General features: G+C 45.1%; 1 protein-coding gene across 9 annotated transcripts in view; it reads right to left on the bottom strand.

The window, feature by feature from the left end:
- The window catches only part of NEO1 (neogenin 1), a 186,753-nt gene that overhangs the window by 26,960 nt on the left and 133,192 nt on the right, over positions 1-26,601 (bottom strand). For 5 of the 9 annotated variants that reach the window (XM_057421010.1, XM_057421075.1, XM_057421018.1 and 2 more), the window contains exons 8-16: positions 20,142-20,361; positions 13,204-13,358; positions 12,517-12,665; positions 11,572-11,710; positions 7,255-7,304; positions 6,300-6,444; positions 5,407-5,517; positions 979-1,173; positions 101-196 (exon numbers count right to left, since the gene is read on the bottom strand). In XM_057421010.1, the coding sequence (XP_057276993.1) occupies positions 101-196; positions 979-1,173; positions 5,407-5,517; positions 6,300-6,444; positions 7,255-7,304; positions 11,572-11,710; positions 12,517-12,665; positions 13,204-13,358; positions 20,142-20,361 (1,260 nt within the window). The remainder of the gene's footprint in view (positions 1-100; positions 197-978; positions 1,174-5,406; positions 5,518-6,299; positions 6,445-7,254; positions 7,305-11,571; positions 11,711-12,516; positions 12,666-13,203; positions 13,359-20,141; positions 20,362-26,601) is intronic. The other 4 variants (XM_057421037.1, XM_057421082.1, XM_057421055.1 and 1 more) reach the window with 1 other exon arrangement.

The following is a 26,601-nucleotide window of genomic DNA, read 5'->3' as shown; positions in this document are numbered from 1 at the left end:
AAGGCCACTCGGTCACACACCAGCACCACAAGCTCAGCCTCGTGCAGTTCATGGAGGAGTTTGGCTGTGCAAGACACTGAGAGCAGCCCCTCGCCCTTACCCGAGTGAGGCCTGGTCACCGCGCTCTCGTAGAGAGGGATCCCTTCCCCAACGTTGTTAAAGGCTTTCAGGGTTATGACATAGTGGGAGCTTGGGTCTAAAGGGAAAGAACAAACGCCTTAAGTCAAGCTCACATTGAATCCCGTTTTCTCCTTCTCTTTGTTCAGTATTTTATGACAGGAATACATGAAATCCTTAGGCTGAATTTCCACATAGACTTTCTGTTAGTGCTCCAAAGTTCTCCTACAGCACAGGTCTGCAGTCTCAGCAAACCTTCCTCAAGTACAGCCAAAACAACAGTGAGGAAAAACATCTTTAATGACTGTTTTAAGTTGCTCTATGATAAAATCACTCAAAACTCCTCTTTCATAGAACTTCCCATAGTTTGTGACACTAATGTTTATTTTGCTTTCAGGATATTTTACCTAACACAGAGAATTCTCTGGAGGATTGAATCTCCAGTTTTCTTTCCACGTAGATGCCACTGTATCTTGGTGACATTTGAGTTTCTTTTTTGCCTCAGGCCACCTGTTCTGCAGCTCCAGAAGGAGAACCAGGGAACGCTGCTCAGCATGGAAGCGTTTTAATAAGTGTTGAAAAGAAAGCACCACATCAAAACGCACTGTGCTTCAAACTCAGTGGATGTAGGGTTCTGGGGTTGGGGGGGGGAAGGGCTATTCCTCTGCCTCTTTATCATCAGAAAATAGAGTTTATTTCAAATTTATCCACAGTGTGGCATCCACTGCAATAGCTCAATAAGGAACAAGATCGCCTTAAGAACACACATGCAGTATTAGTTATTTCTAACTCCATAATTAGAGAACTGTGGCAGCACTGAGAGGTAAAACCTGGGCACGAGTGTTGATTCTCTCCCCATACCTAGGTTTTCGATGGTGTAGTATCTCTGTTTGTAGTCCACCTTGATGGTCTGGGCGTGAGGGCTGCCGATGCCATACCCGATCGCATAGCCTCTCACCACGATATTCTGGTTTTCAGGAGGAGTCCAGCTCACGACAATGCTGGTGACAAGGGGACGGACGTGCAGGGAGCTGGGAACTTCAGGAACGCGGGTTTCTGTTAAAGAAAAATGATGGACTGAAAGGATTCCTAAATAAAGGTAATTACATAAAGACCTATGAGCTAGGAAGGTCAAACGAAGCACTTTACTCTGTGTCTGTACTGAAATGAATACGCTCCAAAGGAGGAGCGTCGTTGTGCAAGAGAGAGCAAAGACCTCTAATAAGCAGAAGAAAATTAACACAGATTTGTAGACTAGTACATTTTAATAGACCCTCTGTTTAAAAGAAAGGGCAGTTGTACTGAAGGGAAGCATCAGATCTGCGTCAAGGCAGATGTTCTGATGTTTGTGCATGTTCTAGTTTGTCATTCCTCAAACAGCCATGAAATTTATCACGTCCTTCCCCTCCAATCTACTTCCAGCTCCATCACATCACTTACCTGAGGGCATTACAATAATTACACTGAAAACAACCTAATGATGAAAGCAACACTCCTGGCCTTCAAAAAACTACTCCAAAGCTCTAAGAATTGTCCATAAACCACTGCTGCATGTGCTACAAAGGTTTCTTCTGGTCTGTCCTACACTTGTCACTGTTTAAATCCTTGGGCCTCTTTAACATAATTCACAAACTATAATGCACCTGTACCACACGCAACACAAATCCCCTCACAATCCACCAGAGCATTGGGATGGGGATCCCCGGCAGAAGAACTTCCACAACACGGCACTGAAATCCCCATGTATTTTTACTGGATGGTGTTTTCCCCACTGCCAAGTAGAACTTCAGAGCAATCTAAAAGCATGGCTGCACCTACTGCTGTCCAAGCCCTTGTTTTATCGTCCCCCAAATTAAGTAAGAGCTTTTGTCAGGCCACTGGAGCCTGCTGTATGTCGGCAGATGATAAATAATTCTGTGCAAGTAGAAGGCGAGTTCCCTGCTCTAAACCAGCACCAGTTCCGAGGGCTGTGCTTCCTGCAGGGATTTCATTTTAATGAAACATGCAGCGGTTCTCTAAAAGCATTTAATAAAGCACCACGACAGGAGGATTATTTGGATCATAATATGCCACTGGCCTGCTCGCCCAGGGAGTTTACAGTCTCCAGCTGACACCGCTGATCAATTGAGGTTCACAACTATTAACTACAGAAAAGCTACAGCACTGCAATACGGGAGGGGACATTTTTAACTGCACACGAGTTAGTGCACAGGGGAGAGACTCTGCACAACTGTTCAACACCTCTGGCATATGGGCTCCTCGGGGGCCTTGCACCGACTGCAAAACGACACGGCCCCCCTAAAACTAAACTGTAAGAGTCTGGCTCCCATTTCCATTGATGACACCAGAAAGTGAATTAGTTTCTATTTAAATTCAATGGAATAAAAGGGAGTTAAGTCTCACATGTCCAGTAAGCCTGAGAAATTAAAGCTTGGTTGTAAACAGATTTGCATGGTCCCGAAATTATCCACATGAGCTTAGTAAAGAGAGAAAAATAAAAAGTACCATAGAATCCAGCCTGGTTTGGGTTGGAAGGGACCTTAAAGCTCATCCAGTTCCAACCCCTGTCACGGGCAGGGACACCTTCCACTAGAGCAGCTTGCTCCAAGCCCCTGTGTCCAACTTGGCCTTGAACACTGCCAGGGATGGGGCAGCCACAGCTTCTCTGGGCACCCTGTGCCAGCGCCTCAGCACCCTCCCAGGGAAGAGCTTCTGCCTAAGAGCTCATCTCAGTCTCCCCTCTGGCAAGTTCAAGCCATTCCCCTTGGCCTGTCCCTACATCCCTTGTCCCAAGCCCCTCTCCAGGTTTCCTGCAGCCCCTTCAGGCACTGGAGCTGCTCTCAGGTCTCCCCTTCAGGAGCCTTCTCTTCTCCAGGCTGCCCCAGCCCAGCTCTCTCAGCCTGGCTCCATAGGAGCATGGACACCTTTTTTCCAGCATGCACAGATAGAAAGATCTCATGCATGTATACAGAATCATATGGACACCGTGTTATGTTGTAACATTAATTGTGAAGTTTTTATTACTTAATTCATTGAAAAGAATATGCATAAAGAAAGTGAGAATTCCTTAATTTCAACATTCCCACTGGACAAAAATGAAAATGGCAAAGCCCACACAGAATGAAAAGGTTCTTTCCTTTTCCCTCCTACTGTCCTGATTAAATTTAGTCCTGATGCTATCCTCTGGCAAAGTACAATGAACTCTGCTTCAAAAGCAGAGCACACTTTCAGTACCATGTGTAAGTGCTGCCTATGTGCAGAGCTCTGCTGAGGTTTGGGGAATGAGCGGGTTCTCATTCTGCAAGGTTGTGTCACAGCCAGTTAGAGGAAGACAGACACAGATGAAAGGGATTTCAACTCCAAAAAGGCATTTAAAATAACTACAAAACACAACTCTACCCTGAACACTGGGCTTTGCACTGCTCTTGATGAGGAAGTGAAGAGTAAGCAGCAAGAGGATGAGTATTAAGTCAAGCATCAACTTTGCATTAACACAAAGATTGAAGCCCCGGCTCTCAAGAGCTTTCATCAGCTGACTGTCGAGGCAACCTTCCAACAGCACAGAGCAAATACTGGAGCTCTTTCACTATTCTGTCTTCCAGCTGCCAGCAGAACTGAATCTCAAGCCACACAGATGTGAAAGACATCACTGGGCCCTGCAGCTACTTTAACAAAGCCAAGAGGGAAACTGGCCTACAAAAAAGCGCAAGCTAACTTGCGTGCAGGAGCACTAATTAAATGCTTTTCTGAAATGGGAACAGTCTAACCAGGATCAGCAGCGCCATGGAGGCAGCTCCAACGAGATTCGCCTCATCCTTTTTAAAATAACCACTTTTCTTCCATTTTAATTGCTCTGAGATTCCTGGGAGATGCTCACAGATCGGAATTCTGTATGCCACACCTGGATCTCAATTCTGCAAGAAGCAGGTTCCCACCTTTGAACTGTTCTGGTGTAGTAAATAACCAACATCTGGTCCAGCTATCAAGGGTCAACAGTTTTCACAGAACATTCTCTACTTTTAAAAACCCTATGTGTGGAAAACAAGATGTTAACGTGGTTCTGTGCACTGCATATCATGAAGCAGTGGAAGAGACTTGACCTCTGATGGAAGATAAAGGTCCGTCCTAGTCTACTGCTACCAGTACTGGAGCAATAACAAAAGCAACAATTCTTGTGGGGCAAATGTTCTCTTTAGAAAGAGTCTCAGCAAAACTAGAAGCCCAGGAAAAGCATTCTAAGGAAGCGTGGTACCAATGATGGAGAGTTTGCAAAGGTCTAGGGCTGAAGACAGTGCTTTCTGCTCTTTCTTTGCTCCTGTGTCAAATCTGATACAGTCTACAAGCAACCCAAGTCTGTACCCATACTGCAGCCAAAAGCACTGCACCTCATCTGCAACCACATCATGCCTTCCAACAGCCAATTCATTCATTAGGGACTGCAGTGACAGGACAAGGAGTAACAGGTTCAAACTTAAACAGGGGAAGTTTAGATTGAATACAAGGCAGAAGTTCTTTACTGTTAGGGTGCTGAGGCACTGGAATGGGTTGCCCAGGGAGGTTGTGAATGCTCCATCCCTGGTAGCGTTCAAGGCCACGTTGGACAGAGTCTTGGGTGACATGGTTTAGTGTGAGGTGTCCCTGCCCATGGCAGGGGGTTGGAACTGGATGATCTTAAGGTCCTTTCCAACCCAAACCGTTCTATGATTTTATGATTAAATCTCCACTCCCAGCAATTTGGTGTACACTTCCATGGTTTCATCAGCCTCACTGGAGGGCTATGTAAATACATCTTCAGTGTTTTACTTCGCAAGAGGAAAAGAGTCCTCCAGTTTCAGTTTCATAGCATACAAATCCCTGCATATTAACATGATGAATTTTATTACAGTATAAAATTTGGGCCATTATGATTGTTATTAGTATAATATGAACCTTACTTTGTATTATTATTTAAATATTGAATCACATCACTGACACTGTCATTCATAATCAGGTATTTCTTAGCAGAAAAATCTTAGTGCCCTTATACAGTTCTACAGGAAGTGTAGAAGCAGAGCTTAATTTCAAGCTATTGTATGGACTCTGCAAGAATTTTGTGTTAGAATAGAAATTAATTTCAGTTAATCATAAATAAAGCACATCGTACAATTAGAATATAGAAAAACCAACTGAAAACAATCAGTTTGCCTTCAACAATGACAATCAAACTTGAAAAAGGCAATAAAATTCATGTCCTGCCCATGAATTCTAACGGTTTTGATGTCACAAATATGGGTACACTCCTGATCTTACCATCCAGATCACTCTCAAATGTTTCTGCTGACACCCAGTCGGTCGCTGGTCCGGTACCATTGACAGTCAGGGCAGCTACTCGGAAGCTGTATTCTGTGCCTCGTTCAAGACCTTAGAGACAAAGAGTACCCAAGATAGCAAACCAGGGATTCCAACTGCCTTCCACCCCACTGGTGCCACTGGAGCATAACAGGAGGTCAAGAATGGAAATGGTAGTACCCACACCCCAGCTTTGACCACAGGGTGTAAGAGCTGAACTGGAGACCCCCAGGGTTGTGACACTGGAAAAGCCTGTGAGGTACTGTTTGCATCTGGCTTTAATTCCTCCCAATTAGTTAAAGTACAGAACCACCCACTCCATAACTAAACCCAGGTGAAGAGTATAAACTATGCAGACAGTTTGTTTCCTGTATGGAAGAGTGTATAGTCAATAATGAAAGCAGTATGAAAATGCACTTAGAATTTGATATATGGAACATCTTCAACAGGCTTTGCTGCTGGCAAAAATACACTCTAGTTACAAGCACAGATCAACTGCTGCTGTGTGAGAAAACCAAAACTTCCTGAAGTCACAGCTGGAGTTTCTGAGAACAAATCAAAACATCTTGTTAAAAAGTGCATATTCATTTTCTGCAGAGGCACAATTCCTTCTCTTCGGACCAACTGTTCATTTACAGAGACTGAACAACAAGATCCAAACGAAGCCTTCCTCCTGGTCTATGTACTGGTCATTGCCAGCCAGCCCACACTACCTCATAACCTACACACTCTCATTTGAAGGGTTTTCAGCTTTCCCCCGAGGTAAGAACCCTGTGTAAACACCTCAGCCTGAGCCCACTAAAGGCACCTAACCCCCCCCTTGTGCTAACAAACACTGGCAGATGATGGCTCACCTTCAATGAGCTGATAGAGCTGGGTCCCACCGATGCTCTCCGTTACATCGCTCTTGCGGGACACCTTACGGTAGCGGATCTTGTAGCCAGTGATTTGCCCACTGTGTGTCCCTGCAGGAGGAGGCTGCCAGTGAAGCATGATGCTCTGTGGAAGGCAGAAGGTCATTACAATGTCATCACCCCCCCCACACAGCCACAAAAACTACCCTAGTGCCAAGAGTTCATGAGACACAGGACAAAGTACTGCATTTTCATGTAGTAAAGCAGAGCCTGTATGTAACAAGTAAAACCCTACGATTCAGCAGCCACCCAGGTCATACATGTGCCTACAGAAGTTCACCTTGAAGCATTCGATCCTGTTAGACCTTTTGATACAAACAGCCCCCTTGGTTTTCCCCTTCACTTCCTTCAGGTTATCTTAAGATAGGGTTTACTGGAGGATCTATCACTAAGAACTGGTATTTTCTCTAAAGGGTACAGGTTACCTGACCTGTAGTTTATGTACATGAAGTTACTTAGTTTTAGTCATACAGGTGGTAAAGAAGATATTTGGAAGCTGTCAGAAAAGGCTTTTTAAAGAATCTCCATTCATAATCTCCAAAGTCACAATGCCCAAGTGCAGAACTTTCTCTTTAAAACACCCAGGACTCTACAACGTTAACCAATAGTTAATCAACAGGAACATGTTTGAGCCATGGTGTTTCTGGCCTTTGTGGCTGATGAAACCTATTTCATAATTAGCCTCCGTGCCTTGGTGCATTGTCATCGTCTTCACTGCATTCCATGCATACAACCCACAACGGGACTGGAGTTTCTAGGGCGTCAAGCACCACGTTCAGATATTCTCCTATACAAACAGCTGAAAAGCAGCACAGTAGAAAAAAAGACCCCAAATTGGGCAAATCTAAGCCCTGCCAAGCTTTTATTTACAAAGAGGAGATTCTCCCCATCTTACCTTGGAATTGCGGACCTCCAGCGTCAGATTCTGTGGTGGAGCACTGGGGACTAGAAACATTCATGGAATTACAACTCCAGACTTGCCACATATTGTACTAAGTTCTGTATTTTCATGCACAAATGCTCTCTGCTATCAATCATTATGAAAGTACAAACCCTTCTGGTTGAAGACACTGTATAAGAACTACAATATACAACCAGGTACTTTATGATATGCACTGACTGGCTTAGAGGCTTCTGTATCGTTGTCTGTCCAAGAACAAACTCACTTCTTATTCAGGTCTCTACTTACTAAAGGTATCTAAATAACAAATGGTTTCTATTTAAAGGTACTTCCCATGAACTCTAAGAAAAGAGATCACATTCTGTACTGTTCTAAATCAAATCTTTAATATTCATGCTTGATTCTGAGAACCCCCATGCAAAATTCCAGCCATGGATTCTGTGATCATGATTTTCGGTAACAGGAAAAGCTCAGGGTCAGCTCATCCCTGTGTTACCGAAGGGTAAAGCGCATCACAAAGGCAGGTTCTGCTTTTAAACTTGGACTTTTTGTTAGTCCTTTGCTAGCTGTAGCAACTCGCTGGTCACAACAGTGTAACTCCGTTCGACAAAAGGCAATGTGAATGGGAACCTGAGAGCACGGAAGCCCTGTCACAGCACTTCAGACTCACAAGATGACCTCAAAGGCAGAGATAAGGGTCCCTGAGGCTGCAGCACAGTACAAGGACCAGGATGTAGCTCACAGGGTAAAGGCTGTTCCAGTCCGAATTAAGTACTTCCCAAATAACTCACCCCAGCTACAACAATACCTAAGAAAACACCCCCCAGTGCAGAAAGTGAGAGGTACACTGGGCTGGAGCTAAATAAATACAAGTATGGCGGGGAGGGACTCTCCATCAGGGACTGTAGTGACAGGACAAGGGGTGACGGGTTCAAACTGAAATGGGAAGTTCAGGTTGGATATAAGGAAGAAGTTCTTTACTGTAAGGGTGGTGAGGCACTGGAATGGGTTGCTCAAGGAAGTGAATGCTCCATCCCTGGCAACGTTCAAGGCCAGGTTGGATGGAGTCTTGGGTGAGATGGTTTAGTGTGAGGTGTCCCTGCCCATGGCAGGGGGTTGGAACTGGATGATCTTAAGGTCCTTTCTATTCTATGGTTCTATGATTCTAAATACCCATCTTCCACTATCCCACAGGTAAAAGGGAGACAACAAGGATCTGGTTTTCCTTCTCTCTTGCCAAGTGAACAGAGTCTGAAATGAACAGACGAGGGATTAAGTGCTAGGGCCTTTAAAAAGCCACACAGGTTAAGAGAAGAAAATGAGGTTAAGCTTTTTTTGCTGTTTGTTTTACATGGCTGGTGCCTACTTTCAGAGCAACCTTAAGAAAAGACTCAAGTTTCCCAAGAAGAGATTAATAATTAGCATCTATATTGCAAATGTGGCAAGAGAAGGACAATCAGCAGCACACAGGAAAGGATACATGCACACAGGTGTACTCATACACACTTACCTCGCCATGTGCACAGCTCATTTTATGTCAAGGTAAGCTTAGACTCAGACCAGATGAAGAGTTTAACCAGTCCAACAACTGGAATGGATGTTCTATGGTCAAGGTTCTTTCCATCCCTAGCTAGTCTATGATTCTATGATAGCCCACGCTTCGACAGCAAAGGCCTGACCTCATCTGGTACGTTGTAGACAGGTGACCCCAGGCCGGAGGGCCATGATGAGCTGACAGCTCAGAGAGCTGTGATGACCCATAAGGACAATGTCCTCGCTCAGGGTGTGACACAGGGATCACGTTTCCAACTGTAACACACAACTGCTTCCCATAGATCAGGAGGATGATGAGAAGAGAGGTGATGCTTACATGCAGCACGTAAACTGGGGTTCACATTGTAATACCTAAAAGGGTTACCCTGCAACAAATCACTGTAACAGATCAGGAGCAAAAACCTACACAAGAATGCAGAAGCTTGTTAAATAGAACCTAAAGGAAGGTCAGAAAGAAATCCCTGCAGGAGACACAGAGAGAGCTTAGGGACACCACAGAAAGGGAACTCAGAAGAAAACATGCATTATTCATCTGGAAGGATTTGAGATTGAAGGGGGAGAGCAGCATGGCTGTAAGGCTGTAAGCAGCACGATGACATCCTTCAGAAAGCTTTAGAAAAGCCATTTCTGTTGGTTAAACATGAAAACTGAAATTGGGCCAGAAAGAACTTCAGGAAAACCTGACAGTGACATTACAAGTAATAACAAACTCTTCTTCAAACAACTAAGGAGCTGGAAGCCCTTTAGAGAGGGGCTAGTGAATGGTCAGGGTATGACAAATAAAGGAAGAGATAAGGCCACACATCTATCTCTGTGTTTGTACTGAGTGAAAGGAAGAGGAGAGGCTCCATAATAACCCTTTACAAGGGACCTGCAGGATCTCTCAAACAGAAATGTCAACACAAGGGATTACAGAAAAGTCAGACAGGGAACAGGAGCGTGTGGCCAGGGTTAGCTGCTATCCATCCAGGATTCCACAAGGAAGTTGGGAACATGACAAATGTGTAACCTCTCACAAGTTACCTTGATACTGGGAGGTGGCAAATTCAATGTGGGATTTACAAGGGGTTCCATTTGAGAAGCTTCGAGTGGAAGTCAGAAACCTGTAGCAGGCAAATAAACTGAAGCTACAGTAAGTGTGAAACTCCCAGATGCATGGAGCAATAATACATACTTGTCACTTCTTACAGGGAAATCCTGCACTGCAAACCTGCTGGAGAGCTCTTCGGGAAGGGGACAGGAGAGAAGTCCTTGCCTGAGCAAACAACTGGTTCAAAGAAAGGAAAGAACAGCTGGGACCGTCCACGGTGATGACCTGCGGAGGTGCACCATGGAATGCACCGACACCCCTGTGGCTCAGCACACTGGAAGCGATGAAAGGGGATGAGCAGTGAGGTGACCGAGGTAAGTGCAGACAAGGTCTGATGGTAAAGAACTGCAGAAAGACCTCAGCACGTTTAGTGCCTGGATATTAAAGTGAGAGATGAAGTTCACAGTAGATAATGTTATGCACATGCGAAAAAAGATCCCATCTCTACGTGCAAAACAATAGCTCTCAGCAGACCAATTCCATGAAGATTCTCAGCAAACCCAGTGCTCAGAATGATCCAAGAAACAGGCAAATGCTGGTCATTACACACTTGCATCTTTGACACAATTTTAGTCCCCTCTTTTAAAAGCAGAGAAAAGGAACTGTGGCAGAAGGCAGGGAAGGGCACTGGAGGCTGAAATGGCTCCAGGGAAGGAATGGCTAACCATGTCTGTGACTTGGGAATCCGGGAAAGAGAGGGATGAGGGAGAACACGGCAAAGGTCTATGAAATGAGGAGCAGGACACAGAGGGCTGATGGACACTAAGACACAGCAGGCTCAGAACAGACAAACGGGTGATTTTCAGAGTAAGGTCATTGGTAGATCTTTGTGCGTTTGATGTTGTGGATGGTAAAAGCTGACGTGGGTTAGAGAGCATGCTGAAAGGGTTTCATACAAGAGCAACTGAATTAGTAAATACACAGAAACCACTGCAGGGTCAGGAAGTCCCCCAGGAACGAACTCGGGCATAGGGAGTTTGGGACAACGCAGCTCTGCGCTCATCTCTTCTGGTGTGGGTCACTCCTGGTGAGAGGATCCCAGGCTAGGCTCGCTTTTGCACTGACTGCTCTCATATAGGGGTCAACTTATCCGTAAAAGTTAACACGAACTCGGATCATTCCACACTTGACCACAGAACTGTAGTTGCTCATGTCACCTCTTTATCTGCCTCACAGAACAGTTACCACTTTCTCTTCCATTACTGTATGCAATGGATTTAATAGTATGTGTCTAAACAAAGACACACAACTTCTTCCCATATGATCACAATTAAACAAACCCACTCCAAAAGCAGAACTCTGCTCATGTGTAAAAATACTGCAGAACCTGACAAATAATTTGGAGCCCTTGCATTCAATACACTTGATTTTCTGACTGCTTTTAATACTTTGTAGACTAAATAACCCATGAAATAAGCTCCTGATGTTGAGATGAAGGACACCATTGTTTCATAAGCAGAACACCTGGTACTTTTGCAGGTACAGTAATTTTCCTTCACCCAATTTAGAAAGCCTAAGGGGGAACTTTCAACTATGTATGGCCCTATGCAACAAGGACCTTTTTAATAAAACAGGGCAGCAGTGAACAAAGGCTGGTTAAAAATTCACTCAAAGGAAATGACTGGATAATTCCTGTAAAGAAAAGGAGCAGGGATAAAGCAGCTCACCATCTGACAGCGTTCGCACAACAACATCCTGGGTGGAGACACCGGGGCCGTGCTTGTTGTACGCTACCACACGGAAACTGTACTCTGTGTACTTCTTTAAGCCGTTAATGGTGTAGGAGAGTCCTGCTACATCAACATCCTGTGCATAAGGAAGCACACAGGTGAGGTCAGAATCATCACTATTAGACATGCCTTACAAGTTTGAGTAAAGCAATTCTTCAAGTCACCTGGCAAACCTGCCTGTTAGTAACAATTCTCACTATGTGCTCAACAGTGGGATGCAGAAGAGGCCATTTTACCTGAGGAATACATTCCTATTTAAAACAGATGTAAAAACTTACCTTGAAAACTAACAAAAATACTCTTCCTGTAGCTTTTTAAAGCTGGGATCATACTCATATGCCATCAGAAGGAAATTAAATGGCTGGGATTAATCCTCCCAAAGCTGTGTTTATTCTCAGGCGGCAGCTTGTACTTCTACAGAACACACTGGATCCTCCCAGTAGAAATTTAATCAATAAGATGCTCCACACTATCAAAATATCCACCAGTGAATCAAAGAGCTCAAGTAGTAAGAACAGCTCAGACTAAGGATCATGCTAAAAATCAGGAGTTAAACTATTTTACTACAAAACCATAAGCATCCTTTGCACTGTCTGAACCAGAGGGAAGATGGTTTTCATGAATATTTGTGTTCTCCTCTCATGATATGATGGACTTCCCCAAAAAGCTGCTCTATGCTGCTGAGTATCTAAATAAGTTTAATTCCAGGGCATTTCATGCTGGATTTTTCATTCTTAACATTTCCTTTGTTTAGGCCATAGGATTCAGCCCATCAGGGAGATGAACGCTAGCTGCGTTTAGGAATTTAAGGTAAAAGCGTACTAAAAGGAAACAGGCTGTTCCCAGCATTATACACCCCACAGGAAGGGCTGGGCTCCCTACCTGCTCAGTGTCCTGCCCCTTCTCCATGTAGTAGAGTTTGTAGTTCTGGATTTCACCATTGCCTGACAGCGGCGTTTCCCAGGTCACCGTAACGGAGGTGGGGGAAGTGGCTGACGCTCGGATGTTGGGTGCTGGACCAGGAAGCTGAACTGAAACACAAGTGTGAAACTCTGCTCGTCACCGGGCTGAACCATCACCATCTGCAGTGGCTCAGGATTTTAGCCTCAACTCCACTACCAGTGAAGGTAAAAAGATGTGTATTTATTCCCATTTCACACAGATTCATTGGGGCACTTAAGGCGGGACCCAATTTCTGAAGGAGATCCTGCTCCCAGGGTCAGATTCCGTTTATCCTGAGCGATTCTAATGAACAACAGACTTCACATTTGCTTTAAGTTTTCCTTTTGCCCCCTTTTTCAGTTAATGACCATTTAAAAAGGTTCTTATAACAGGAAGTTTTGATAATTTAACAAGGAATTTCCTACCAGTTCTTAATGGCGAGAATAAATCATGCAAGCTCACCAACTTGGAAAATCAGTTTGAAACTACGATCTGCAAGCTGATGGTTGCAAATACAACTTTTAAGAGTACCTACTTATTCTGGGAAACATCAGGAATGAGAAAACCACCACCACCACCACACCATGGATCCCAAAGTCAGGAAGCCTCCAGGTATTTAGCACGTACCCTCAGGCTGAGTTGCCACCTTCAGCGGTGCTGAGCTCTCCCCAGGGCCATGCTTGTTCTGAGCCACAACTCGAAACACATAAACTGTTTCTGGCATCAGGTTTTGGATCATCACTTGTGTCTCTCCAGGACGACTTGTATTTTCGACACGTTCCCTTTGGGAAACAAAAGGGTTGGGCACAGCGACCATCACTGATTAGCAAGAGGGGTTTTGAGGGGTAAATAAAGGAATAGTTGCTCCCAAGATGTATCCTGTATGAATATATCTAATGCCTTAATGAGGAGGTTATTCATACAGCAATGACTAGACAATAAAACAAGAATATGCCAGAAGTACATGTGATAAACAGCTTCTGATTTTGTAACTTCTCTTCAGAAAACAAAGATGCACTGACCTAAAAGAATGACTTACACCCAAAAACACAAAACTCAGAGTAGCTTCTTTGTTATTCCCGTAACAGAGCACGGTAATTCAGGGACAGCTTTTCCTACTAGTGTGAAGCCAGAAGAAAAGCTGGTCCAGGAGCACGCACAGAGTCTGGGGAGGTTGAAGGCATCTCTGTTAATATTGTGGGGCTGCTTTCTGTGTGTTTGTCAAAGAAGCTTTCACCGCATCTTGCGGCCTCCAAACTCCACTTGGTTCCTCCCTAATATTTAGACAATTTGCAAACATCCACAGGCTCTGATGTGCACAACAGCTGTGGCCTTTCTGCTCTTCCCACACAGGCAGTGGGAACAAGAGCCAGCTCTGCTGCTCATCAGTCTGAGGTGGGAGCAGGAGCCGCCCCTCAGCAGTGCTTGATGCTCGTGTTGCGGAAGCACCATGGCCTCACACCCAGCACAGCTCAGGAAACTCCATCAGCTCTTATGGAGCTCAGGCCTGAGGGGGAGATTAAAAGATTAATCATCAACCAACTACAGCCTTTATTTCATAGGCACCGCTGCTGCCATGTGAACGTGCACAGAGCTGCGCCTGGGTGACGACACCTCCGTACCGGCCTCCCTCCAACAGCAGCTCCCTACCCCTGTACATACAAGTAAAACCAGTGTTATTGAAGAAGAAATCAAACCCTTCCCCACTGAGAACATAGAGGGAAAACGTGCCTGCTCTGAATGCAATGCTTTCCCTTTTGTCTGCTAGACTTCGTTTCACTCTACAGCAGAGGGCAGGCGATTCTCATCTCGACCATTAGCTGCTATTAAATCATTTTTAATGCAGAAGCCCAGGCATAATCACTCCACAGTCTCCCCTTCTCTACATTCCAGCCACGATGGGGCCAAAAGCCCCATTTGTAATTTATTTCTTTCTAAATCAACTGGTCTGGTTGACTTACCATAACCTGGGTGAAAACAGGATGAACTCCCTGCTTCTTTCTGCACTGCTTCACTCTGACTATACAGAGGGAGACTACACTTAAGAGTAACTAAAGAGCTATTTGAACAGTTTCTAGAATGTTCTCCTTCCTGCAAGTTGAGCTGAAACGGCACTGCATAAACAGCTTAATTTAGATCAGATTTTTAGTCACTCCCTTCATGAAATGAGCATCATCATCATCATCATCATCATCATCATCATCACACATTGATGGACACGCTTTTACAAAAGGCTGCTCCTCTTTTCATGTTTATAAAGTAGTTTTTGCAAGAAGGAAGCAAGACCCATGCTAACAAACTACCCTTCCCTGCACAGACTGACACTGGGGTAGGGAAAGAGAGAAACGTTTCCTCCCCTTTCCCACTTCTAACCAGGGCAAAAGGCTTGCCTGAAAACGCATTTTCAGCTGTTACCTTTAAGAGGTGCCCGAGATGCAATGATGGTATCAGAACACCCCAAGGAAGTGCCAGCTGATTCACAGCTGTGCTGCAACATCCACCTCCCACTGACATGCAAGGCTTCTTGCATTTGCTGCCTCCAGTGTAAAGGCCCTCACTGATTTTCCTCAGAAATTCCATCAGCAATCCAAGGGTATTACTTAAAATTACCCCAAAGTGAAAATTATTTTCATGGAAAGACAACATCTCTCAAAAGCCTAGAGACACGGCACTGGGTTGCCATTTGGGGCAGTAAGGAGGAACTGCAGCCTCCCCTCCCAATGGGATGCCCAAAACACAGGCAGATTAATTAATGTTGCATGAATCTCTCTTTCCTGCCCCTCTGCAGGGAGCCACGAGCACCTTTTATGAGCTCGGATGTGTTCAGGTAGGCGTAACAGGTACCAAACCAGATGGTCTGTATGAACATCCCCATTACCAGACAGAACGTTATGACTGTTCTAACTCATTCCAGTTTAATCCCCAATTAAAGAGCTCTGTAAACTAGAGTGAAGGTTTAAAACCGCTCTCAAGTACTGAAGGGAAAAAGCTTCCAGTGCAAAACCAGGAACAAAACCTGGAAATGCGAAGTTTTGAGATATACTTGGATATATGTTCAACATCTTTGTCACTGACATGGACAGTGGGAAACTTGCAAGTTTGCCCATGACCCCAAGCTGTGTGGTTCGGTTGATACGCTGGAGGGAAGGAATGCCATCCAGAGGGACCTCGACACGCTTGTGAGGTGGGCTGATGCCAACCTCATGGAGTTTAACCATGCCAAGTGCAAGGTCCTACACCTGGTTCGGAGCAATCCCAGGCACAGCTACAGGTTGGGCAGAGAAGAGATTCAGAGCAGCCCAAGGAGAAGGACTTGGGGGTGTTGGTTGATGAGAAAATGAACATGAGCCGGCTTCAGTGTGCGCTCACAGCCCAGAAACCAACCGTATCCTGGGCTGCATCAAAAGGAGCGTGACCAGCAGGTCGAAGGAGGTGATCCTGCCCCTCTACTCTGCTCTTGTGAGACCTCACCTGGAGCATTGTGTGCAGTGCTGGTGTCCTCAACATAAAAAGGACATGGAACTGTTGGAACAAGTGCAGAGGAGGCCACAAGGATGCTCAGGGACTGGAGCACCTCCTGTACGGAGACAGGCTGAGGAATTTGGGGCTGTTCAGGCTGGAGAAGAGAAGGCTGCGTGGAGACCTCATAGCAGCTTCCAGTATCTGAAGGGGGGCTATAGGGATGCTGGGGAGGGACTCTTCATTAGGGACTGTAGTGACAGGACAAGGGGTAATGGGTTAAAACTGAAACAGGGGAAGTTTAGATTGGATCTAAGGAGGAAATTCTTTCCTGTTAGGGTGGTGAGGCACTGGAATGGGTTGCCCAGGGAGGTTGTGAAGACTCCATCCCTGGCAGTGTTCAGGGCCAGGTTGGACAGAGCCTTGGGTGACATGGTTTAGTGTGAGGTGTCCGTGCCCATGGCAGGGGGGTTGGAACTGGATGATCTTCAGGTCCTTTCCAACCCGAACCATTCTATGATTCTATAAAGATGACCCTTCAGGAAATGACTGCAAGGGAGGATTGTCTGTGCAGCCGGGTCAGCTGAGAGCCTGCCAGGCAGCTCTCAGAGACACTGTGACAGGGTGATCATACACAGCTAAACCCTATGTTCCATGTTTGGAGCACACTGTGTTGAACCATGGCTTTAATGCTGTTGGGCTACCTCACCTCCATGGCGTAATCTGCCCCCTTGTAATAGCCAAGTGCTAGCTATTTCTTCTCTTTTTGTCCAAGTCCTGACAGTCTGGAGTTGTTCTGCTCAGTCCAGGTCTAAAGCTTCAGAGAATTAAACCTCCCCTGGCCCCCTACACACCTGAATTTCCCTACCCTTTACAGGGGAACCTTTTCAAACTGGATGAAATAACCGAGTGACCATACAGTCTATAAGGATTCAGTCATTTCCCCCGATCAGATTACTTCAGTCCTTCCAGAGACATCCACATAACTGCCTCAATAAAAGCCACGCTGAAGTCTTCAAGTCAAGGTGAAGATATGCCACCTGCTGATGACATTCTGCAGTCACTGACACCATCAGGAACCAGGCACCTTACAGCTGATGTCTGTGCTTTGAAATGCTCCTCTGCCATGAGAGTTTCAGTTTCTCTGCTAAAAGCAACCTCCACGTCCTGCAGATCTTCATTCTCACCCCTCAGCAGACACAGCTCACTATCAAACCCAGCTTTAACCATTTCCTAAGCACCAGAAGCAACCACTGTTGGCAGCACTGGCATTTTAGCTGCAATTCCTTGTTTGTTGCTGCTTTTATAAATCTTCTGGAACTTTCAACTCGGGCCAACAGTTTCTGCGAGCAGACATGGGGGTTAAAACATGAAATGAATTTCTCTGGGCAAAGGGTACCCCTTGGCAGCAGAAGCAGTTTGTGGCATAAAACCGACATGCGGTGCAGGAAGAGCCTTTTGCAGGCTCACCCAGCAAGTTCTTGCCACCTCAACAGTCCTCTAAATCATAGAACCACAGCCTGGTTTGGGTTGGAAGGGATCTTAAAGCTCACCCAGCTCCAACCCCTGCCACGGGCAGGGACACCTTCCACTAGAGCAGCTTGCTCCAAGCCCCTGTGTCCAACCTGGCCTTGAGCACTGCCAGGGATGGGGCAGCCACAGCTTCTCTGGGCACCCTGTGCCAGTGCTTCATTAGTCCAAAGGGCAAAGTTAAGGAACACCTTCCATGTTTCTGTGTGTGTCTCCACTCACTGAACAGGTGAAAAGAACAGGAATGTAAATCAGCAGTGACTGAGGCAGCTGGTAACTAAGGAACCACACGCCTCATATATATGAGGGCTTAAAGCAAGCTGCTCTAGTGGAAGGTGTCCCTGCCCGTGGCAGGGGGTTGGAACTGGAGAAGCTTTAAGGTCCCTTCCACCCCCCACCAATCTGTGATTCTATGCTGTAGTATGCACAGATACTGCCGGGATTTAAGTGCTCCTACAATTCACAGTATGAAGATGACTCTCTCCAGCCCATTAAGATGGGTTACAGATGTCAGGGTATCCAGCTAACCCTTTCCATCTTAGATGTAATTTTCTCAGTTTTCACAAGCCTGATTTAAAAGGTAAATAAATCAAATACTGAGCCTGATCGCTGCTCAAACACAAGCGAGGCAGAGACAACACTTTAACTACTAAAAGGATCCAGTAATGCACGCAATGAAAGTGGTATGTGTAGGCAAAAATGTAATGGTATGAGGAGATGGTACAAATACACTTAAAACCATAAAAGATATAGGATCATATATAATTCAAGGACTAAAAAAGCCATCATTTAAGTAGTGCTTTATAGTGCTGAGAAAGAAAAGAGGGTTGCACATCCAAGCTTCACTTCCAAATTTTCTGATTTCCAACTGCTTAGATGTATGCGATGCTCATCTTAATTTAATACCCAAGCAATGTTTCCATAAGGTCCAACCAACTGGTCAACAAGTACCATGTAACAGCAACATGCTAAACAGATTTTTCTCCCTTTTTAAGAAGATTTTATTGTCCTGATTGTCTAAGTGCAGGCTGAAAGGCTGGATTTCAGAGTGGGTTTGTATCTGTGCAATGCGTGATGCCAACTGTCTCACAAAAAAAACTCCCCAAAAGCAAAGGAGTGGTGAAGTTGAGAAAATAGTGAATATGTGCTAATAAAAGGCTTCCAGAGCCTGCTCTGAACCCTAACCCAGAAGGACACTCAAGCAAACACAGATCCTATTGAAGGCAATGGAACCACCTGCTTCCATCTAAGCACCAGGTTAAGTGCTTTGCTGTGTAAGGTTCTGTGGACTACAGGAACCCAAGCCTGCAGGGCTGCTCTGCAAGAACTGGAAACAGCATTTGCTGCAGGTTTTCCTATAACCTTTTGATTCGTGCACCACGGGTTAAGAGATTCCTTTTACCCTTTGTTCTGCACATGCTCTTGGCACAAGGAGAGTATCTGCTAGATTTCTATAGTCTTGCATGGAGCGGAAGGGGATGTGTTGTGCTTCCTCCAAAGCAATACAGAGAGGAAGGGAGCCTTCTCCAGCAAATGGCTTTCTAAAACCCCACTGGGTTACAACCAGGGACGTGGAAGAGGAGCGGCAAGAAGCAACAATGGCTGGCCAGATCCCACATTTCCTTCCTGTTTCCCTTATAGTATCTCCAGTACAACTGAGTACTACCCAAGTAAGGAAGGAGCAAAGCAACACTGGTGAGGCAAAGAAACCCTTTCCTCATTGCCTCAATGAATGGCCATGAGCCTGGACAAGGGGCCTGGCCACTGAATTGAGAGCATGGCAATTCACTGCAAGTAGTGGTGAGTTTTGTGTTCTCTTTAAATGACTTTCTCAACTTGGATCCTCACACTTTAGTAAGCAAGTAGATGTTATTTTTCTCTTGAGTAATGAATCTGATCAACAAGCTAATTTGCAATTAAGCATTGCTCAAATGACTGCTAGCTCTAAGTTCTTTAAAACCCTATCACACCAATTTGAAACTGTAATTCTGAGCAGTAGAGCCTGTCAGGAAGAAAAAGGGGTTGACTGAACTAAACCATTGGCATAATATGTCACAAATGCTTCAGATTCATGGCATTCCTCTTGACAGGGATGACTTGGAGAGACTCAACATTTAACTAACCCCAACCCCATGGTCCTCTCTAGAATCAGACTCTGTCCAGAGCTTTAAAGCATGAAGTGACCTCTTGCTCTCAGTAGCACACAGTGTATCTGGAGGGTGTTTCCAGGCCTATGGTGGGCGGCATTTACAGCAGAGGCAGGGTACCTGAAGAGGTGTTACTGTCTATGCTCACTCTCAGTGCCTAAGCAGGCTACTAAAAGCAGGTAGCAACTGCTTGCAGTCAACCAAAACCATGCACAAGCATCGCCTCTATGACTATGTATACATGCAGCGACAAAGCAAATAATGCACTTTGTTTAACCAGGGTGCAGGAGGGAAGGAAACACAACCCCTCACCTCCGCCGTCCATCAGACTTGGAGCACTGAGAGCTTTTATAGGTTTATAGTGCTTCTAAGCAAAGCTAGCGTGAAGAGCAGCAACGAAAGAGCTGTGTTACACGTCGAGATCTTTACCTGTTTATACCTTCCTTGGTGTAGAAGATTGAATAGGTGAGGTTGTCTCCTTGAGGGTCAGATACAGGTGTCCGCCACGTCAACCGGATGAAGCGAGTGGAGACGAGGGTGGCCACGACGTCCCGCGGGGCTGAAGGCAGCGGTCCTGTTGTCGCTGGTGCTAGATGGTCATTAGTGGCACTGGTCAGTGAAGTGGGAGGTAATGTTGGGATGGCAACATCTTGTCATGTGCAAACATTGGGGAATATGAAGGGCAAACATCACCACGGGTTAAAAAAAAAAGAAAATAGAAAAAGAACACAAAAGAAATAAACAAAACCACGATGGGAAACAAAAGAAAATGAACACACACAAAAAAGGCCATTAAACTGAAGGCTGACATGCGGGCAAAGGTACTACTGGAAACTAATGGGAATATTAAAAGACACGTCACTGTCGAGCAAGCAGACCAGATCTCCACTGTAATGGAAGTGGCAAGGGAAAAGGAAGGGTGAAGACTGGGGATACAATATGACCTCATCAGAGGATGTACCAGCAGCAAACAATTCCCATTTCCTTGTAAACCAGATGTAATACCCCCCCCCAAAAATACCCAACTCATTATTTACTCAAAAATACACCCAGACCCAATGCTCTATTTCATTACCATGCAGGATTCAGTTATACTGATCTCAATCACAAACAGCCACAATAACTCATCCAGGTCATGCAGTTAAACACTGAGGTCAATTCACATGGTTAACTGTGTGGATGCTGCTGCTGACCATGGCAAGATGTGGTGACAAACTTGGTATGGCAGCAGAAATAAAGACTTTCTCCTCAGTTCCACCAAGGGCACCGTTTCCTTTCCAACAAGGCTTTTCCTCCCTCTCCTAACATGTATGACCTCATTGTACAGAGACATTAACAAGCAGAAACAACTCTTGCTTCAGACTAGATGATGACGTCATAAACTTTTTTTGTGGCAAGTCATGTACATCTCCCTGTATTATCACGTGAAAGCCAGGGTAAAGCTCTGGGATTATTACATTAAAAGGTTACAAGTTAACAGGCACGAGTTGTAGGGTACAAAAAGCTCTTCTCCAAATCCTATTAAAGTAATCCATCCGGTAAATCTAACAGTAATATTCTGAGCAGCTGGACCCCAATTACACAGAGTATTACAGGCAGCACAATTAGTAACAGAACCCTAAAGCTCAGGATACCCTGAATTTTTCTGTATTCTTAACTACTTACCAAGCTTAAGCCACCTGATGCCCTTTTCCACATGGGAATCTCTGCTGCCAAATACATTTATTCACTTATTATTTATATAAGCTAACTAAAACTCCTCAGGTTTTCTGCAGAAAGCAGTTCAGGGCTAGCACAGCTTTAGCTGAGAGCTGCAGCACCTCCACCGAACACACCACCGGAATATGTGTCTTGATAGACAAGGAGAAAACTGCACACAAAGAGGGCTGGCTAAAGCCGAACACGTTAATCTGCACAACCAGACCTTCAGGCAGACACACTGAGACATGGAGAAGTCTTTCAACACCCACCTGGCTTTAAACTGTACCACCCCCCCCCCCCCTTATCCACCAGCGCAGCTACTTCAATACACAAATTCCATATATCCACTGTTTCAGCTGAACTGCAGGGGATGAATTTCCACTGTGTAGGCTTCCAAAGAAGGAAAGGCCAAATAGCAGCATCAGACTGATAGCCTTCAGTACAGCAGCTGTCTTTTAGAGCTCTAAATGGAAGTCATGTACCTTCCACCACCTTACACGAACACTTTGGTTTCTCTTATTTGTCTCAGTCATACTGCCAGGTGACCTGCTTCAAATCACATGTTCTTGATGCCAAAGCTGCATCTTCCCTATCTTTAAACATCATTCTATTTAGTAAAAATGTAATACAAATGTTTTTTTAAAATAATTCCATTGAACCAAAATGATGAAGTTTCTCTAAGGAAAATACTCCCCTGATAAATGTTTAAACTTCACCTGCTTCATCAAAAACACATCCCACACACTCATGTGTTTGTCTTTCGATATAATGCAACAGATCCATCTTCTACTTAACTGATCTGCACATGGTGCCTCAAGAACCTGCAGGCATCAGGATGGGAGTCTGGGAGTGCTGCCAAGAGCTCCCAGGTTAACAGGAATCCGGCTGTATCCTCACGCAGGACTCAGACCCAGAACTCCTCCTCCTGCCAGCGTTACAGTAGATGGGTCAAACGCACCAACAAACTACCGGCCTCTGAAGCAAACGGACCCACATCAAAGCACAGGGGCTTGCAAATCCCATGAGGAAGCTCAACAACGAACAGGCACGAAAGCTCACCCCGGGCAAGCTGCAATTAAATGCCAGCTCGGAAGCAATCTGGTATGTGGAGAGCTGGGGAATGTATTGAGAAGACCAGGTTATTTCCTTTGCTTTTCCCCCTCTTCTTCCCAACTCCTCAAGTGCCATTGCACCCTGGTTTGTACCCAGCCGTGTGAGCAGAGGGCTCAGCAGTGCAGAGCGGTGGTGATGAGTAGTTATACTACCATCAGCTTTAATGCTGATAAGGGAGCAGCTTTAGAACTTCAAGCTTTTGAGCATGGTGTAACAAGTAACATTAACTTACATTTAATCACTTTGTATAAAGTACCTATGCTCCGGAATACTCTTTGCAGGCCTCTTCCTACACGGTTTCACATGGATCTCGGTTCTGAGCTAAGTACCAAATACACCTATTCAGCAAGTGACAGGCTTTCCATGCTAAGAACATGGAAAACTAGTGACACTGCTGCATGCCAGATGTGTACACAACAGATTAATCTTTGCAGCCACTGCTGACAGAGCAGTTCCTGCTGTTTCTAAGGGAGCAAGAAAAGCCCTCATTCAGTTTGGCATCACGCAACGGCTGTACAGGTGAGGTACAGCATGTTGTCTTCAGCAGAAGAGCTGATGTAAATGAATCACTCCTTACACAACAGCTCCACTGCAGTCAGGGCTGGGAGGGGAAAGTGAGGGTAAACAAATGTTGCGAAGAGGACACATTAAAAGTGCTGTGATGCCATTTCAGTCCTGGATCAACAGACAGCGAAAGTCACTTGCTTTATCTGTGGCTAACAAAGTTAAGAAATAAGTTAAAACACAGCAAGTCTCAAGCAGTCCTTTTCCTGCTTTGCACAACGACTTTTCTAACATCTGGATTACACATTTCTCAACTCCCTTCTGTCAAACTGCTCTTTCCAAGGGTTTCTTCTGAGCAGACATCACCTATTGCAACTGTTTTATCAAAATGGTTTGCAGGGTGCACAAGAACCCACAAGGAGCTGGACTCAAGGGGTAGATTCAGGTTAGACATAAAGCAGAAGCTCTTCCCTGTGAGGGTGCTGAGGCGCTGGCACAGGGTGCCCAGAGAAGCTGTGGCTGCCCCATCCCTGGCAGTGTTCAAGGCCAGGTTGGACACAGGGGCTTGGAGCAAGCTGCTCTAGTGGAAGGGGTCCCTGCCCGTGGCAGGGGCTGGAACTGGGTGAGCTTTAAAAGCTCCTTCAACCCAAACCAGGCTGGGATTCTCTGATTCAAACAAATAACCATCAGTGACGCCCCTAACTTGAACCATTCACTGGCAAAACCACGATGTTTTAAATTGACCAGCACAAGGCCACCTGTGCCCATCAGTCTGACGCTCTGATGTGGTCCCCAGCCTTTAATCATGCACAGAAATGACTCCCCCACTGCTCCTGCCATAATTCTCCGCAGCGAGATCACAACCCCTCTGCCCGTATCTCTGGTGCTGTTCTGTTATCAGCACTTCAGGATGCTGATGGGATCTTTTCAAAACAACTCTGTCAAACATGCCACGCCTGAAAAGCGGTCACTGAAATGCTCTGGCTGTGAGCTAATCATTAGAAATACTTTCCACAATGTCCAGCCCCTCCGGTTTAGATTTCCTTTTTCCTGCTTTTCTCCCTCCTGTGGTATATTATTGGCCTATTATGGTTTCCTCCAGCTCCGGGCAATAACATTCCAATTATACCATTGAATATACTACACAAAGGGGAAGCCGAATAGGAATGTTATCTGCATGACCTGGGACAAGTCCAGTTCCCTTGGCTAACCCATATGTACAGCAAGTATGTCACTGCTACAACCCACCTCATGAAGGTGGTATTGAAATGGATGAAATTAAGCAGTAAAACACTTTAAGAACTACTTAGTGGCCACATTTAGACTTTTCTTGGCCATATTTAAGTGCTCACCAAGTCACAGCGCATGTCCAGTGAGAGCAGCAGGGATTTGTGACCGAGGGTTGAGGCTACACTTACATTGGAAGGCCACAGGAGAGGCAATGATGGGTGAATCAGCTGTTTCTGAGAGCTACACCTTCCTTTATAGGTTTCACTTTGGACTAGCTCTTTCCCTGGACAGAGAGCATCTTCCAGTTCAGTTTCATCCCAAAGACATGGACATCCAAGACCACTCTGAGGTGCAACTCAGTGGGCAAGGAAGAGGCATGGGTGGGAAATATCAGGGGTAGAAATGAGAACTTTCACACTGATGCGCCCTGAGAGGCCACAGAGGGGTTAAGGAGAGAACAAGAGAGACCCAGCCAACAGGAATCTGGAGCAGACAGTGGTCTATGTACTTCCACAGAAGAAAAGGAAGCCCTCTTTATAAGGGCTTCAGAATGGATTTTATAGCTTGTAAACATGCACAGACTCTTTGCTTTCAGCCACAGAGATCTACTACAACTAAAACCAGCAAATTCCTCTTCTGTCCAAGGGCCTGCTGGAGAAAACATGACCTAGGACACCCACCTCTCCAAACTCCTTCACTATTTTAACTGTATGCCCCAAGGAAAAAGTATCTCTGAGGCACCAATGGGTTTAATTTTGACTTGGGGTATTTGGATAAAAGTGTTTATGCAATATAAAATATTTTTCACATAAATTGCTATTTGGCCGATTCCTGAAAGGTACTCGAGGCTTTCAGCCGTTTCTCTCACTTGTCCCTGGATGCACTGTTCTCCTAAATTCAAGCTTTAGTGTATGGCATCACTCCTCCTGCTCTGGAGTAGGGTTCAGCTTTGATCAGGATTAAGAAGCTGTGATAGCTCAGACAGTCATAGTGATAACCATTGATTTCCTTCTATACCCTTTCCCTCGTAATATGTAAAAACCACAGCAGTAACTGCTCACAGTGTGATAAGAAATAATGACATAAGTCCAGGCTATACAACTATCCATTAGAGTTCTGCTTTCTTTACTACTTTTTCCCTGTTTTTTTTAATTGTATCAAATTGGCATCCTTCCTCAATTGCTTAGTTCATAAATTTGGGAGGGAAGGGACATCATCTTCTTATTTCTAGTAGTTCCCTGCATGGTAACACAAAGAAAACCACGTTAACTGGCCCCAAGTTGTTCTTACAGGACAAACGCCTGCACCGCCAGAGCTGGTGCTTCGTCTCAACAGCTCAGCTATAACAACTCAATTACTTCCTTCCCTTGGAAAAACTAATTAAAGAACTCTATCAGACTCCTTTTCTGCTACTGCAAGGTGCTTTCATGCAAAGCTGAATGAGTGAATAAACAGACATGGAAAGAAGAGTGGATTAAACTGATTTCTGCTGTATGTAACAGACATACATTTCCTGAAGCTCTTGGATTTCCTAACAACAACCAAGAGCACCTCCCTTTCCCTAGTGTAAGGCACAGATCTACATCTGCTCGATGCCACCAGGAAAAGATTAAAAAAAAAAAAAAAGTATTTCAGAGAAAATTCAAAATTATACCAATAATTTTAGACAAAATTGTGCTTCCTGGGATGACTTAAACTGCAGGATGTTGTGATGCTGCTCCATGAGGAAATCCCTCAGAAAGAGAAAACCATGCGAGAACATTCAGACCAACACCTCCAGGAAAGCACAACCAGGGCCAGCTGGACAGAAAGCCTACTATGCCTGAAATTACTCCTAGCATTAGAATAGCACACAGTTCAGAAATGCCAAGCACGTCTGCTGAGCAACTGACCCCACAAAGGGAGCTTCATGCCTACATGACTGTGTAACAGCCCAGGGACAAGGGGCTCCGGTCTTCAAACATGCAGAGCCTTTATGGTTGATACTGCAGTGTTTGATACGGGCCTTGCTGTGAGGAACTGAAAAGCCACTAGTAATGCCTACCACTGGATATAAAGGACATTTGATACCAAAGCAGACAGAGAAATAGGAGAATCTTTGATGAGGGCATTTCTCCAGTGACCCGTTCATGTTGTATGACACGTTCACACGCCAACAGCATCTTCATGTGCTGTTTCACCACTTTGCCTGGGCAAAGAAACCTCCAAGCTGTCAGCAATTCCGAGCCCTGGGCATATCTCCTATGCACTTATGTGCTGGACTTACCAAACCCAGTGCTTTTAATGTCTCTGGTCTTTAAAATCCTTTTGACTATAATACACAATCAATGAGTGATGGGAA

The sequence above is a fragment of the Pezoporus wallicus genome, unplaced genomic scaffold, assembly GCF_028554395.1.
Source record: "Pezoporus wallicus isolate ANWC-B61680 ecotype Strahan unplaced genomic scaffold, APGP_CSIRO_Pwel_v1 contig_7731, whole genome shotgun sequence".
NCBI lineage: Eukaryota > Metazoa > Chordata > Aves > Psittaciformes > Psittacidae > Pezoporus > Pezoporus wallicus.
Note: the sequence above shows the minus strand (reverse complement) of the source record. Positions and strands in the feature narration are given on the sequence as shown.